This window comes from Euprymna scolopes, chromosome 41 (assembly GCF_053919585.1).
Source record: "Euprymna scolopes isolate OS-2025 chromosome 41, ASM5391958v1, whole genome shotgun sequence".
NCBI classification, from domain to species: domain Eukaryota; kingdom Metazoa; phylum Mollusca; class Cephalopoda; order Sepiida; family Sepiolidae; genus Euprymna; species Euprymna scolopes.
The window spans coordinates 10824410-10841696 of record NC_136522.1 but is presented as its reverse complement, the minus strand read 5'-3'; the positions used below and the strand labels follow the sequence as shown (position 1 = coordinate 10841696).

General features: G+C 33.8%; 1 protein-coding gene across 5 annotated transcripts in view; it reads right to left on the bottom strand.

The window, feature by feature from the left end:
• The window catches only part of LOC145266350 (N-alpha-acetyltransferase 60-like), a 151208-nt gene that overhangs the window by 44270 nt on the left and 89651 nt on the right, over positions 1 to 17287 (bottom strand). For all 5 annotated transcript variants that reach the window (XM_080121959.1, XM_080121960.1, XM_080121962.1 and 2 more), the window contains one exon: positions 4188 to 4501. In XM_080121959.1, the coding sequence (XP_079978085.1) occupies positions 4188 to 4297 (110 nt within the window). In that variant the 5' untranslated portion in view covers positions 4298 to 4501. The remainder of the gene's footprint in view (positions 1 to 4187; positions 4502 to 17287) is intronic.

Genomic DNA, 17287 nt, shown 5'->3' with positions numbered 1-17287 from the left:
ATTCTAGTGTTCACGTCAATTTAAAAAAATAACTTCAAATCGAGGAGGCAAAAAGAAAGTCCGCAGCATAAATTTGCTTAAAACCAGCTTAAATTATCGCCCCCTAAATCAGTTTAAAATATCCAGGAATAGGCAACATAGCATCTCATCGTAATTGTTGTTGTTCCAGGTTATACAATGTAATATTTAGTCCATATGCCACGACTTTCTCTTAGTGATCCTCAGGAGCTCATTAACTCCACCGTTTTGGTTTATCCAATCGAAAAATTGGCTGCAGATTGAAATGTGATGAAAAAACGGTACAAAAGTACCAAAAACACTGGCAGTGTTCGTGATGCCTCTAAATCTGGTCGTACTAGAGTTACTTCTAACAGGGAAGACAATGCTATCAAGATTTGCAGCCTAAGAAACAGATTTGAAACGGCTTCCCAAATCCAACAACAGTGCAATCTTGTTAAAGAATGCTCTCTTTCTACTGTCAAGAACAGATTAAAAGAATTTAATTTGTGAGGATATGTTGCAAGACGCAAGCCAATGATTTCTGTAAAGAACAGAAAGTGGCGTCTGGACTTTGTCAGATGCAATGAAGATCATGACTCTTCATATTGGTCAAAAGTGCTTTTTAGGGATGAAAGCAAGTTCAATAGGCTAGGCAGTGATGGTAGGCAGTACGTCCGTTGGAGGAAAGAAGAAGAATTTAATCCTAGGTGCTCAGTTTCGACGCTGCAAGGTGGTGGAGGTTCAGTTTTGGTGTGGGGCATTATAAGTACCAATGGTCCAGGGCTCATAGTTCCCTTGCAGGTCGAATTAATTCGACCAGGTACATTAATATGTTGACTGAGCATTTTCTACCCTACTTTGGTCGGAATTTGGATGATAATCCCATCTTCATGCAGGATGATGCTCCCATTCACACAGCTGGCAATGTCAAGAGGTTCCTGGAAGAGCAAAATATTCTGTGTTTGGATTGGCTTGCACAATCCCTAGACCTCAATCCTATCAAAAATGTATGGCATTACATCAATCAACAGCTACACTATGATAAAATTTCAAATTTGGAAGAACTTTGGACAAAAATTAAAGAAAAGTGGGATGAACTTTCCCCGGAGTATGGCTGCAGTCTAATTCAAGGAATTCCAAAAAGATTGCAAGCTGTCAAATTGCAGAAGGGCTATGCTACTAAATATTAACTAGTTCATTGTGTTCCTGTTGTATTTGTGCTGCATTAATGTCCTAAAGTTACATGAAAATAACAAGTTTCCATTTTGCGGACTTTCTTTTTGCCTCCTCAATTTGAAGTTATTTTTTTGAACTGACAATTAAAAATCAAATATGAACAGGTAAAATTATAGAAAAATAAAAAGCCAATCAAATGAGGTATAAACTATACCTCATTTGATTGGCTTTTTATTTTTCTATAATTTTTTTTTAGTTTAAACAGTTACATTAAATTTGGCTTAAATTTGCAGTTTTTGAAAAAATTACGCGTGCGGACTTTCTTTTTGCCGCCTGTGTATATGTACACAAGCATTCATATATATACACACAAGCATTCATATACACAAGCATTCATATACACACAAACATTCATATACACACAAACATTCATATACACACAAACATTCATATATACACAAACATTCATATACACACAAACATTCATATACACACAAACATTCATATACACACAAACATTCATATACACACAAACATTCATATACACACAAACATTCATATACACACAAACATTCATATACACACAAACATTCATATATACACAAACATTCATATATACACAAACATTCATATATACACAAACATTCATATACACACAAACATTCATATACACACAAACATTCATATATACACAAACATTCATATATACACAAACATTCAGATGTATACAAACATTCAGATGTATACAAACATTCATATGTATACAAACATTCATATGTATACAAACATTCATATGTACACAAACATTCATATGTACACAAACATTCATATGTACACAAACATTCATATGTACACAAACATTCATATATACACAAACATTCATATGTACACAAACATTCATATATACACAAACATTCATATGTACACAAACATTCATATGTACACAAGCATTCATATGTATGGCGAAGGTAGATAACAATGCAGAAAATTGGAATAACAAAGGAACAAAAACAATCGAAGACAAAATTAATCTGGTCAGACATGGTTAAACGTTTTGCTCATTTTTGCATTAAATACTAATCCCTATTAATCGAATGGATACCATAAGCTTTAGTTCACTGCACTTTATTATAACAAAGATCCATGCAAAATTTCAGCCAGATCGTCCAAGTAGTTTCTAAGAAAAATCAGAGCAGACAAACAAACAGAAATCTCATTTATAAAACTCACTATGTCTGTGTCTATTTTTTCAAACTGTATCTTCTTAGAGATTGCAGTTAAATTGGCTGGTAAACAGCAAAACAAAATAAAATAAATACAATAAGCAAAAGTTCAGCTAGAATTCATCACTGTCAACTTTCTCAACTTCCAGCAGGTGTTCTCCCCACTGCCTCTGCCAACAGGCATTTTACTAGAAAACTGACCCCATTTCATTTGCATACGTGTGCAGTGGAAGATGAGATCTCGTGAGATTCCAGGAAACTACACCTTATAAATCCATGGCTGTTAATTTCTCTTTCTTTCAGATCCCATCCGAAGGTAAGTTGTATAGCCGCATAATACACACACACACACGCAGGCTTTCTTCTTTGATTATTACATTCAACTCTATAGAGATGTAAGCTTGCAAACCGACACTAGGTTTCTCAAATGATTGGATTTTTTGTGGGCCGTTTTTTAATGGGTTTTTAGCCAGTTAAAACAGATGTTAAAGGGGTCAAAAAGGGGTGAAAATTGAAAGAAACAGAACTTGTCAAGCATGAGTTGATTAAAACTGCTCTTATATGCATACGCAAATTGTTATACATTCTGTACGTTCATCTTAGTTTATTTTTAATTACTTCACAGGGCTTTACATTGCGAGTGAAACAGTCGCATTTGCGAGTGATTTTTCAAAATGGCGACTAGAAATAATGAAATGCTTATCTTTTGCATTTCTTTCACTGACTATCTTCCAAAGCTTACTACTGAGTGAAAAATATCTTTTCAACTCTTTTTTTTATAAAATGAACAAAGTTAAATTATTTAAACAATAAAAGTTTAATGGAACAATATATATATATTTTTTTTTAGGAAAAACTTCTGAAGAAATTAGAATGTATATACCTTCAAGTATCAACATAAAATTTGTTATATATTTAAAATTACACTTAATTAAAAATATACGGAAAAATCTTTATGATGTACATACTCCTCACAGAACAAAGACGTCATATTCTAAAAATCATGTGGGTTTGGCTAATAACTTTTCTATTTGGCTAGTAAACGAAAATATTTAGTTGTCAAAGGTCAACTAAAGATAAATTTGTCCATAGAGCCCTACTTCATAGCCGATTGACGATGGCCCAGTGGTAAGGTCACAGGCTTCACTGCTATAGTTTTGGTTTCAATTCTAGCTAATGGCACCAAGTCATAATTTTCTTTCTTTTTTAATTTTGAAATCACGATTATATGTTGAATAAAAGATCATACAAAATAGCGGAAAGATAATTGCTTCTGTAATCATATATACAAAATCTGGAAAAATTAAAATATCATTTTTTTTTTCTTTACATGGTAGTCACCATTTATCAAGGCCCAGAAGCCACTCAGGGATAAGGGTTATTGTGTGTACAGTAATCAATGGGATAGTATCGTATTAATCGTTAGTATTGGAGATTTGATAAAGTTTCTTGGGGGGGGGGGGGCGGTTCATCAGGAATTTGTTTATGCTGGACTTGAAGACATCCAGGTTGTAGTCAGGTGGGAAACAGGCAAACGAAAGAGAGTTCCACAGTCGTGCACTTCTAAGAAAGAAGCTTTGTTCATGGAATCTACGTTTTGGTTTTGGCATAGATAAAGAGTGGGGAAAATTTTTGACAGTGGTTTCAGCTAGACGAGTGTTTATCGTGAAAGATTTAACACTGGATGCACCTCGCCAGTATGATATAGACTAGAATCGTTTAAAACATACAATGAAATAGAAAATGAACAAAATAAAAAGAAAAAAAAAAGAAAAGTCTGTGACTTACTCAATGGGGAACCATTCTGCACACAGGCGCTTGACTTCCCCAATATCCTCTGGGCACAGGAATCTCAACTGTACATCCCGCTGGACTCCAAAAGACACTGCCTGGTTCATGAAGCGATTACATGAGCAGCATCCTGGTCATCAGAGCAGCGTCATACCCGTTTGGGAGAGAGAGAGTTCAAGGCCAACAGTAAGAATTAGGTTTGTCAGTCGTCAATAAAATCCCGGTTCTCTCCCTGGAATGGGACTGGAAATACCATTCTTTGCCCAGGGAGCCTGGTTGGAAATCCGTAGGCTTTCTTCTAGCATAGGAGGCTGGAAATACACAAAAAAAAAAAATAAATAAAATAAAATATAATTTGGCAACCTTGTCTGAAATCGAGAATTGAAAACTGATGTTAGATCTTACAAAGAAATATGCATACGCACATGTGCATAAAAATCGCACTTGAAAAGATCGATGCTATAGGTAGATGGGAAACGGTTAACAGAAAGAGATTTCCATAAACCTGCAATTCTTGGAAAGAAGCTGCTGGAATAAGAAACCATACTGCAGCATGGTATGAAAACAATGAATTGGTGAAGACCACTAGACCAGACTCAAACGAGCTGGAACAACAGAAGCAGGGAATAGATCAGACAATTCTTAAGAAAATGTGTTACTGCAATAATAATCACTAATAAGCAAGTATCTATATATTAATACGATAGCGCGTTATTTTCTGTGTCACGCCTACATCCGGGTAGTTTAATTGTTATGTACTTCCATTTCTTGTCATAAATAATTTTACCAAGAATTCTTCATAAGTTTTGGTTTCGATTATAGCTGATGTCACTCCATAATCTATTCTTTTTATAAATAATTTTATCAGGAATTCCTCATAAGTTTTGGTGATGGCTGAAGGAACTTATATATATATATATATATATATATTCGTAAGTTTTTATTTCAGTTTCGATTAAAGCCAATGCCCCTAAGTCATATGGATACTTTTTTTTTTTTTTTTTTTTTGAAATCGCAACTTTATAATATTTAAAAATCGATAGAACATTAACTCTATAATAATATATACAAAATCTGCAAGAATTAAAATATATTTAAGCATACTTTAAAACCGGGCTTTACCGAGTGTCCCTGCTAGCTTAGATAAATACTTTTGCAGTTTCAACAAAAAAGCTACAATAATATCAGAGAGTCTCCATTTACACTGAACATCTACAGAATGCCAACATCAATATATTAAATACTAGCGGGGGTACCCGGTGTTGCCCGAATGTTTGTTTCCGGGACGGGGGGGGGGAGTTTTAAAAAATGTTATGGTAGGTAAGTAGGAAGGATCAAACCCGGAGTCATGAGTAAAAGTAGGAAAATAAAGTGTGGAAAAAAAAAAAAAAAAAAAAAAAAAACATCTGCAACATTAACAGTTCGGCCACCAAGAAAAGTCCATTCCAGTTGTTTAGGAAAAAAAAAAAAAAAAAAAAAAAAAAACGACTACGGTAGGTCGGCGCAAACGTGAAAATATAATGTGAATTGTCCAGCACGCTAACCACTACGCCACAGAGCACTGCAGCTTAGTTTAGTGATTTTAAATAACTTCACATGAAAGAACTACGAAGCCAAACCGGTGTTCTCTTCTCAACTGTTCCTTGTGAACGATCCCCAAACGGTGTTAAGTGGTGGCAGGGGGAGGAGGAATTTATTAGAGAGAAAATATTTTACCACTTCCATTGATCTTAACCGATTTTGGCCGTGACTTCTCAGCAGAAAAAGTATAGAAATTTAAGATTATCGAGGAATTTGAGAAATAATAAGCCTATAACACACCTCAGATATTGTTCTGCCGTTTGTGCATATTATATTTGCATGAAATATCTTGATTTTTAATCCTATTAAGGTCAAAATCCGACGGGAAAAAATGAGTTCATTTTATTTATATAGAGATGAATTAGTCCCCTGTGGAATTTCCACAGATCCCACTAGTCTATATATATTAATATGGTAGTACCTTTAATGTACTTATGTGTGTCACGCTTTCCAGATTATAAATTATTCGATTGAGAAATCCTATTAAAAAGGAGGATAGAAGATGATAAGATACATTGAATTATTAGTATAACGATACGCTAATTTAATGTTCGTAGCATGTTATCTCTTTTTATTCTCCTTTTTAATAAATAGGATCTCCTGATCACCAAAAATGCAACGTAAAAAAAAAAAAAAAAAAAAAAAAAAAATTATAAAAAATGTCATACGTGAAACTAAAATATACTTTCTTGGTCTTCTGGCTAAGATCCAAGAATAGTATCTGTTCCGTTTAGAGATGGTATAATAATACCGTGGGGTTTCCTTTCACACCGTGTGTCCATACAAAGGAAACATGTCACAGACTTCTATAAGAATAATGGAGACAAACCGTAATAACCAGATTTATTCTGACACTACATTAACCAGATTACTTAGATAAATACTTTTACAGTTTTAACAAAAGGGCTACAATAATATTGCGGGGTCTCCATTCACGCTGGACATACACAGAATGCCCCACAGCTATAAAACATGAAAGATACCGCCGTGGAATTTCCACAGGCTTCAGCCTCTCTCCCATCGACGAATGTTTCATCCCTGGTAGATGCTCGGACGAACTTCAAGCCTTTGTATCTCCTCGATGTAAATACCCTCCCCTGACAAGCAGCAAAATCCCACCTCATACAGTAGAGATCCCCAGATACCAGAAAGATTTCTATTCTAATAGTTTCTTCCCTAGAACTGCTAGACTTTGGAATTCCCTTCCAGGTTCCTGCTTCCCTGTCTGTAATGACATGCAGAAGTTCAATTGTAATGTAAATAGACATCTTGCTGCTCAACTCCCTACATAGTATCCATGCAATTTATGTCCCAAATAGTAGCCCCCTACATCAAAGTGCCACTGTGCCTTGTCTGGGGTGAAAATGCAATTTAAAATTAAAAAAAAAAAAAAAATTAAAAAATGTCCCGGTAGTAGTAATAAGTTTTCTAGTTATTTTTTTTTTTTTTTTTGGAACAACCATATGTTGCATGTATCTCTTTATAAATAAGCACCCATTTTTTAAATCCGCAAAGAAAAGCAGACAAAAGAAAAAAAAAAAAAAAAAATTTTAAACTCGAGTGCCATCAGCTAGAATTGAAACCAAAATGTTTATCACTCCAACCGTGTTCAAGATGATTTGAGCTAACTCGGCAGATAGATAAGAAAGATTTACAATTAAACCATTTTTAACTATGATCAGTTTCACGCATGTGCAAACTAATACAAATATTGGCAAGTTGAAGTTAACATTTTGCATTTCAACTTGCCAACTTCTGTACCCGTTATTCATCCATCCAAACAAAGATTTTACTCATTATAAACCATCCTTGGTGTATGATTACTATTTCCTGTTAATTTCAGTGTTATGTGACCAGTAGTTTAGCAGTTAAATATTTACACACAGTCAGACACACATACATACATCTATTATTTTATTTATATAGAATATACATATGTATTTTCTTTATTATATACTTTTATTGCATATCTGAAGAAATATATAACTATATTAACACAAGAAGTGTTGAAAATGGGAAAGATTTGGAAAGGAGGTGTTTCTCTATAGTTTCGCATTTCGTTTCATGCTTGGTGACTTCTGTATTTACATCGACTGTATCTATTTCCGCCATCTTTGTTTTGGGAGCGCAATTGTTAGAGATTGACTTTATTCCACAGTTATATATATCTTAATTTTTTCTTTTAAACTTCCTTTTATTATCTACTAACAGTTCAGCGCGGCTTTGCTTGGACCCTATGTACAGTTCATATATAAGGATGGGACGATTCCAGTATTTTCATCGATTCCGATGCAATTACAGATTCTGATTCTTTCTAACTATTTAACCATGAAGTTGTTATTTTTCACGATTGCCGTAAAAACACATGTTAAATGTGCAGATATTTTCTTAAGCGTAAGGGTATACTAGTGAGGGATCTATCGATTTTAGTTTTACTAATAGGTTATAATTAACAGATTTTAACTATTTTAGTATTACCATCAGCGGAAGAATATTTTTCTTTAAAGAAAATCAAATAAAAAAAGCCAATTAAAAGAATCATTGTTGGCATCGGAAAATAGGCACAAATTTTTCCGATTCCGATAGCCCAAAAAGTTCCGATTTTTTTTATTCCGATTCATCTATCCAACACCAATATATATATATATATATATTAAAAAGTTTGACTCATGTCCAGGTAACCTACATCTAAAATTTCAAGTGTTTAGACCACAACATTGATGGAGGGGTTTGGTAGACTCTGAAAAGGTCAACTCTTTCAACTTTGACCTCTTGGCAGCCAAATTTTCACCCAAAAACTGATTAAAAAGCTTGATTCATGTCTTTTTTATATATATATATATATATATATATATATATATATAGAGAGAGAGAGAGAGAGAGAGAGAGAGAGAGAGAGACACATCACCACTTATCAAGGCCAAGAGGCCACTCGAGCATAAGGGTTAAAGAGTGTACAGTAGAAATTGGACAATATAGTAATCGTTAGTAATGGAGATTCAGTAAATTTGTTAACTTATATGGAACGGCTCATCAAAAACTTGTTTAAGTTAGACTTGAAGATAACCATATTGTAGTCAGCTGGAAAGCAGAAAAATGGATGACAATTCCATAGGCGTGCAGTTCTAAGAAAAAAGCTTTGTTCATGGAATCTACGTTTAGGCACAGATAAAGACTGGGGGAAATTAGTGATAGTGTTTTCTGCTAGACGGGTGTTTCTTGTGAAAGTTTGGTGAGGGGGGACCATAGAATGGAGCTCAGCCGAGTACCTGCTATGAAAATAACGATAAAGTAGAGACAAACTTGCAACATCTCTTCTGTGAGAAAGAGGTTGCAGGGAAGAGAAAAGGAAATCCCCCACAAGGCTACGAAGTCTATTTTGAACTCTATCAAGGTAGGATAAGTCTTTTCTAGCAGCTCCTGCCCAGATGTGGCAACAGTACTCCATCCTTGGACGTACCTGGCTCTTATATAGATAGAGAATTGCATCAGCAGTGAGATATCTACTGGATCGATAGAAGGATCCCACCATTTTTCCAGCGGCCTTCACAATGGATTTAATGTAGGTGTTCCATTTATGTGTCTGAATACCCTTTATGTACAATTTCAAATGTTTAGACCCAAAATTGGCTGAATAGTTTGATAGAGACCGCAAAGGTCAAATGTTTTAAACTTTGACCCCTTGGCAGCCAAATTTTCTGCCAAAAACCAATTAGAAAGCTTGCCTTATGTTTGAATACACTTTATGTAAAATTTCAAATGTTAGACCAGAAATTGGCTGAGTAATTTAGTGGAGACTGCAGAGGTCAAATTTTTTAAACTTTGACTTGAATTTTGACTCCTTAACATTTGTTTTGGGCTCAAATCAAATTAAAAAGTTTGATTCATGTCCAAGTAACCTACATCTAAAATTTCAAGTGTTTAGACCCAAAATTGGTGGAGGAGTTTGGTTGAGTTTTCTAAGGTCAAATCGTTGAACTTTGACTCCTTGACAGCCAAATTTATGGCCGAAAACTGATTAAAAAGATTTTCACAAATCTCAACACCCCTTATGTCAAATCTAGAGTCTGTAGACTGAAAATTGACAGAGTAGTTTGGTAGGGAAATGTACACACACAGACAGACAATTTCACTTGTTTAGATATACTATCAGTTCAACCCAGCTTTGTTCGGGCCCTATGTACTGTTCATAACTTGGCCTACATGTGAATACACTTTATGTAAGATTTCAAATGTTTAGACCAAAATTTCATAGAGACCGCAGACAGAAATGAATATTTTTATAACTTTAACCCCAATTTTAATCCCTTACCATTTATTATTTTGGTCTCAAATCAAAATAAAAAGTTTTACCCATGTCCAAGTTGCCCACATCTAAAATTTCAAGTGTTTAGATCCAAAATTGGCGGAGGAGTTTGGTAGAGTTTTCAAAGGTCAAATCGTTAAACTTTGACCCCTTGACAGCCATTTTTGTGGCCGAAAACAGATTAAGAAGATTTTCCCAAATCTCAATATCCCTTATGACAAATCTTGAGTCTGTAGACTGAAAATTGACAGAGTTATTTGGTAGGGAAATGTACACAGACACACACACACACACAGACATTGTCACTTTATATATATATAGATAGATAGATATATCTATAAAAGTGAGAATGTGTGTATGTGAGGACACTTCTCAACCTATATACTCAATGAATTTTTGATCTATAGACTTGAAATTGTGTATATAAAATACTCAGACATGAGGAAAACTTTAATCCGTTTTCATCCAGAAAAAGGAGTTGCTAAGGAGTAAAAATTGAAAAATTTGTATGTCGGAGGCATCGGATTTTTATCCGTTTACAGTTTCACGAAATGTACACGCGTGAATAGTTCACATTACTTATGTTAAGAATTAGTAGTTTGAAAACACATCTAAAAGATTGTGTCATGCTGGTCTAATGGTTATCATACTTGACTTACAGTCTTTAGGTTTTGGTTTCAATCTCAGCTCGAGTATTTTTTTTTCTTTTTGGAACTGTTTAGAAAACAAAACGCAATACTCGCATGCACATGCCTCAGTTTCTGTGTTAATTAAAATATATTTATGCATAGTTTACGACCGGGCAATGCCGGGCGGCCTGCTAGTTTATTGATAATTGAACAAATTGTTGAAATAAATTATTTGTTTTACAAAAAAAAAAATTTTTTTTTTAAATCTGGCTGAAAATATAATCGGGAATTTTTTTTTTAATTAATATCGATTCGCAATTTCCGACTTCAAACATGGCAGCCATGATACAATGGATTCTTATTTTCGCAAAAAATAGGTTAAGCTTAAGCGGTGCCTGGAAGATTCTTCCATTTTGCTAGGTAGAAAAATTGGGCCATTATTGAATAAACATTGATTGAAAACATTTTATGATCGTTCTTGGAGATATCATTTTGAAACAGACTATGCCCCAACCTCACATAATATTAAATATATATATTTACTTATTTCTTGTTTTAAAACAGATATAATCGATCTTTCTATATTCGTTTTCTACCTAGCTGGATAAGTTATTTGTGTTTTATTTTAGAGAGTTCATACATTAAAAAAAAAAAAAACAAGTAGTGTCGAGTGTTACAAGAGAACAAAAACAAAAAGTCCAACATGAGAGGATCACATCTTGGAATATTATTTTACATTAAGGCCCGTCTCACGTTTGCATAGAACAAAATATTTCTTCTGTAGATTTCGGTGTGCTAAAAACGAATCTGCAAACCGTTTCCATTGCAAAAAAAAAAAAAAAATAGGTTGTCGGTTGTTTTTGTTTTACGGCATATCAACCCCTTTCGGGTTATAATGCCGAATCCAAAGATTTTGAAGAAAAATTTTTTAATAGAATATATTTGTTGCTTTCACATCGGACCTGGGAGCAATGGCAATTAGAGGGTGGCTCTACACTCCCCAAAGCCCGCAAGCTAGGGCCTCACCATTGGTGATAGTTTAAGGTCATATCCAGGACCGCAAGATAATAGATTTCATGATATGAAGTGATCACTTTTCCATGTAAATTTAACTTAACATGAGCACCCACTTTCTGGCCACCTAAGAGAAGGGGCATTTTTTTGTGTGCTTATTAGCTAAAAAGTTTTTTTGTTTGATTTCTTTTGCATGGTATTAACCCTTGAACTCTGGGACTATTTTCCGTTTCACAGCCTAGCCTTCATTTACGCTACGCATGAACATAATCGAAGGCTGTAAAATGTGCACTCGCGTCCCAAACTGCCTTGTCACTGTAGTATTGGCGAAAATTCAAAATTAGATGAAAAACAAGTAGTTTTCCAAATATTAAGCCATGTAATTCTATATGTTATCAGTGGTGGCCATTTTTGTACGTGCAAGCACGCGGATATTTGACGTATAAAATACTATTAGAAACACGCCGAATATATATCAGCCAGTTTCACAATAACATATACTGAGTGAGTTTCTAACAGCATTTTGTATAATTTTTTAGTTTGAGCTCATTTTCCCAAACTAAACGTATTCAACTAAGAGCTCGCCGCCATTTGTCTTTTTCAAATATATCGATAAACACTGTATGATATTCGAGCCAATTAAACGTTTTAAAGCAAGTAAACCCACTAAAAACTTTTCCAGATAAGGAGAAGGGTAACTTATCTTGCCTTTGATAACATTTATTTGTTATATATTTGGTTTTTGACAACTCTTTCGAATTTCGCAAACCCGTCAATAAGGAAGAACCAATTTGATTTTCTTGATCAAATTATGTGATATTTGGAATTTTTCATCTTCATCCTGTGACTTGCACATAGATCATACAGACATTTCCGTATTTTCTTTAATTTTAAATTCCGCCGTAAGTGCCAATATGAATAAGCACCGAACCTTTTAGTACAATGGAAGTTATTCCCCTTAGATCAGTGACAAATGATAGAAAAGTGCTCTTCCTGTTGTCATGATCGGATCATTGATCAATAAGTTTCAACCTCGCCAGACAAGCAGCCTGTAATATGTACCTTTGCACACCACGTACAAACCCCCGATCTCTCTCACTGAGGTGCTGTACACGTCTCTGTACCGAGCTGCCTGAGCACTTAACTGCGATTGATTTGATCGTTTGTTGTCGTCGGATTTCTCTATCATTATTGGGCAAGTTTGAGCAGGTATACCCCCACCCGCCCTGCCGCAGGATAGACACAACGTTTACTTTCCCAACTTCAAGGCGACTCCTGTAATTTTCTTCCGACAACAATTTCTTCGTTGTATTATCTTACTCACTGGGTTTTAAAAATAGCCTATTTGTTTGAGTTGGGTAAGCCCTTTTAATAAAGGGTTTCAACTTGCAAAGTTTTTTTGTAGCCGGGGAGGCTGAAGTGACAAATAGTTTTATTTTCATTATGATTCGGCCTGCATCGGCCTGAAATCACTGCGAACAGAAATAGTTCCTCTCGAAGTTGGGTGCAAATAGCACAACGGGGTTTGAAATTCGAGCCTAATTAAAAAAAAAAAAAAAAAAAAAAAAAATTTTCGGGAGACCTGATTTTTTTTTTTTCAGACGATTATCATAGATTACGGACTTTACTATTATATCAGCAGAAAAAAATTAGGTACTCCTTGGGCGTTGAGTTCCATGGCGACCTGCAGAATTATTTAATAGTCGCTCCCTTAGTCCTTAGTCCCCCACCCCACCTTATGCACACGTAACATTTTTTATTTATTTACTTACGTTGCCTTTCGCACTTTTACAAACATTATTTACGTTGGTTTAACTCTTCATGAATAAAAAAAAAAAAAAATGTTTTACTCTTTATGAATATTAAAAGAAAAAAGTTACTAAACATTTATTAATAATTTTTCACTTTTACAAACATTTTTAATTTACATGAGCGGATAACTTTTTGGTAAATATTTACATTTAGGTCCACCTCCACAATGTTCTTTTTAAATGACGACTTTATTGATAAATAAATCTACTTCTCTGCAACGGACACTGACCCCCCTCCCTTTTTTTTTTAAATAGTATTTGCGGGTGGGTATGCTGACAACAAATATCAGTTAAATTTTGCAAATAATTTTCATCCCCCCCCAAAAAAAAAAATTGTGTTTATTCCGAAAGCTGTTCTTAACATGGGAGATGGGGGTGTTTATAAGGTGGACCTAATCTATATAAAAAAAAAAAAAAAAAATTTTTAGAATGAATATTAAAATAATTTCTCACTTTTAGAAACATTTTTGCATGCGCACAAAAACTATTTTTTTATAATAACTTTTTTAATTTAAAAATTAGTAAATTTCATTGAATAATAAATCATTTATCATTAGTATGTGTTTTTGTTTTGTGTGTTGAATGAAACTTTTTTTTTTTTTTTTTCCATTACAACAATAATGAACTCATTTAAATCTTCCGGCATGCGTTTAAGGGTTACGAAATTATCAATAAATCGTTTAGTTACTAAGCCAACGTCAGTAAATAAAAAATGTTACGTGTGCATGCGTTAGCCTTGACTAAGGGGGTGGGGTCTAAGGGAGCGACCATTAAATAATTCTGCTGGTCGTTATGGAACTCAACGCCCAAGGAGTACAAAAATTTTGATAAAAAATAAATTTAATGATTTTTAAGGGGATTTACTTTCTTGTTATAACGTTCTACTTACTATCTGACTTACTGTACATCTCTTTACCGACGTGTCACGTGATTAGTCACGGTGAGATTGCCTTAAATTCCCTTACATAAAACGTTAAAAAAAAAATAAATAAATAAAATAAAATAAATAAATATCCCCAACTGTTTTCGAAATATGTTTTAAACGTCTGTTAATACGGGACTAATATACCGTCTTTTTTATTATTTATTCTTTATTAATTATCAAAGTTACATACACACGAGAACTACTATTTGCATTCCGAATTCGTAGCAGTGGGCAGACATCAGCAGCTAATTAGAGTTTTAAAAAAAAAAAAAAAAAAAAAAAAAGTTTTCCGGCATCTGAGTATCTTTACAGGATTTGCTGTATCTTTACAGCATCTGAGTATCTTTACAGGATTTGCTGTATCTTTACTGAGTATCTTTACAGGATTTGAGTATCTTTACGGCATCTGAGTATCTTTACAGGATTTGCTGTATCTTTACTGAGTATCTTTACAGGATTTGAGTATCTTTACGGCATCTGAGTATCTTTACAGGATTTGCTGTATCTTTACTGAGTATCTTTACAGGATTTGAGTATCTTTACAGGATTTTGCTGCCTGCCAAGTTTGATGAAGACTCCTATTTCTGTAATTCTTTTAAACAAAAGATTCCGGAGACCTATACTTTGGAGAGACGGTGGGGGGAGGGTTTTTTTTTTAAAAAGTAGCTAATTTTTTTTTTTTTTTTTTTTTTTAAATACTACTTCAAGGTCAAAAACTTGCCAATGGTAAGGGTTAGATGGAATAGATTCTGACTTTACTTTCCAAAAGTAATGCTTGCTATTCTTTTTATTCCGCCCTAATGGATCCAAACAGGATTTCAAATTACATTGTTATGATGACCTGAAAGTTTCATCCGTTTGTTGGCAATATGAAACTAAGAAAACAACTCCCTTGACATGCGTCAGAAAAAAAGATGCATCCTTCAATTCTTCCATACAGAAAAAAATGTAACAGATAAACATTCACCGGCGCCTGTTGAACGTTTACGAAGCCAATGCAGTTAGTGCCTGCAGTTAGGAGATGGGTTCATCGATTTCAGCGTGACAACATATGTGAGTGCATTCCGGACTTTTACGACAGAGGCTGGCGAAACTGCATTGAGAATGATGGTGACTATGTAGAAAAATAAAAAAGTTGCTCGTTTGAATTATACCTCTCTCGTATTCGTAGTTCTTCAATGTTTGGAGGGTTAAAAAGTAGGAAACCTTACTTTTTAGAACGATCCTCGCGTGTGTGTGTGTGTATATATATATATATATCTTATTTGTAGTATTCCGAATTTTAATGGGTTTATATAATTCAGTAATCGTTCATATACCAATAAGATTTAAGCCAAAAAGAGATGACTTAAACTGTAAGCTACAAAATTATCATATTTCATAATTGAGCATTCATATACTGTTTTAACAAAAACCAAAACATCAAAGAATGGGTTGATAGCAACAAATAGTGTATTTCATCGTTAGTTACAATTGTTTCAAGACTATTCGGACAAATCCAAACATTATGTCGTTTGAAAATTTTCACAAGAACAGCCTTTCTTCAGACTTATTGAATAAAAACACTTTAACAATAAAACATTATGGAAATCATTTCCCTTATAAGGAAAAGAAAACAAGCGAAAGTATTTTACCTATATCGCATCCTTGTAAAGTATTTTTTTTTAAAAGATATATATATATATATATATATATATATATACACACACACACACTAATAGGCCTCCTGGCATTGCCCGGCTGTAAAATACACTTAAATATGATATTTTGATTAATGCAGATTTCGTATTTATTATTATAATCTATTGGACCCAATATAGAGTAATGATTTAAAAAGATGAAAAAAAAAAAAAAAAAAATGACTCGTGCGTCACCACCGAGAATCGAAACAAAAACATTTAGCTTATGGTTTACTTTTTCCTTTGACATTAATGCCTGAGCTATGAAGACATGTTTGTTGCAAGGCATGTTACGTTACAGATGCATATTCGTAATACCGTCATTCGACCTCCACCTGGCAAACTCCATTTTTTTTTTTTTTTTTTTTTTTACATTTTCACACTTTTGCGCCGATTTTCACAAATATAAAGTTTCGCATATTAAGTTTCATGCTTGTAGACTAAAAACTGACAGGAGTTTGGTAGGCAAAATTTTTTAAACAAATATATATACGCATAGATAAAAATATATAAAGACGTTTGTGTTTACTATAACCTTTTACGCAAATATTATGCAAGTATAAATCATGTAGAATATCTGCATGAATATAATTACACGTAATAGTTAACTAAAGATGATCATCCCATGAGAAAACCGAAAAAAAAAAACTAATAGGGAATTAATTAAAATGAATGTTTAAAAGAATATGCAAATTAGCTAGATCTTTTGCAGATGAATGCAATTCCATAACCCATATATAACAAAGTTGTATTTTCTTTTTAAATAAATAGAAAAGAGGGTTTTTGATATCAATATGAATACACAAAAAAAAATAAAAAATTATTTTTGAGTGTTTCGCTGTATCATAGATCTTCAATACAGCTAGACTAACACACAGAGATTACCATCAAACTGATAGCTAGCAACAGTAGTTCTCAATAGATAAACAAAGTTAAGCAACGTTAATCCTGGCCATTATTAGATGGGTGACCATTTGAGAATACCAGTATGCATGTGGGGGGATGGCAAGATTTTCCTGCAAAAACTAGGGTCATCAAAATCATCTCCCCCTAACCGGGATATACATGCACCGCTTTGAACCGCTTATGAATTCAACGTTCTCTAAAAACTTACTTCTTTGGAAGAAATTGATGCAACCAACCCAGAGTGAA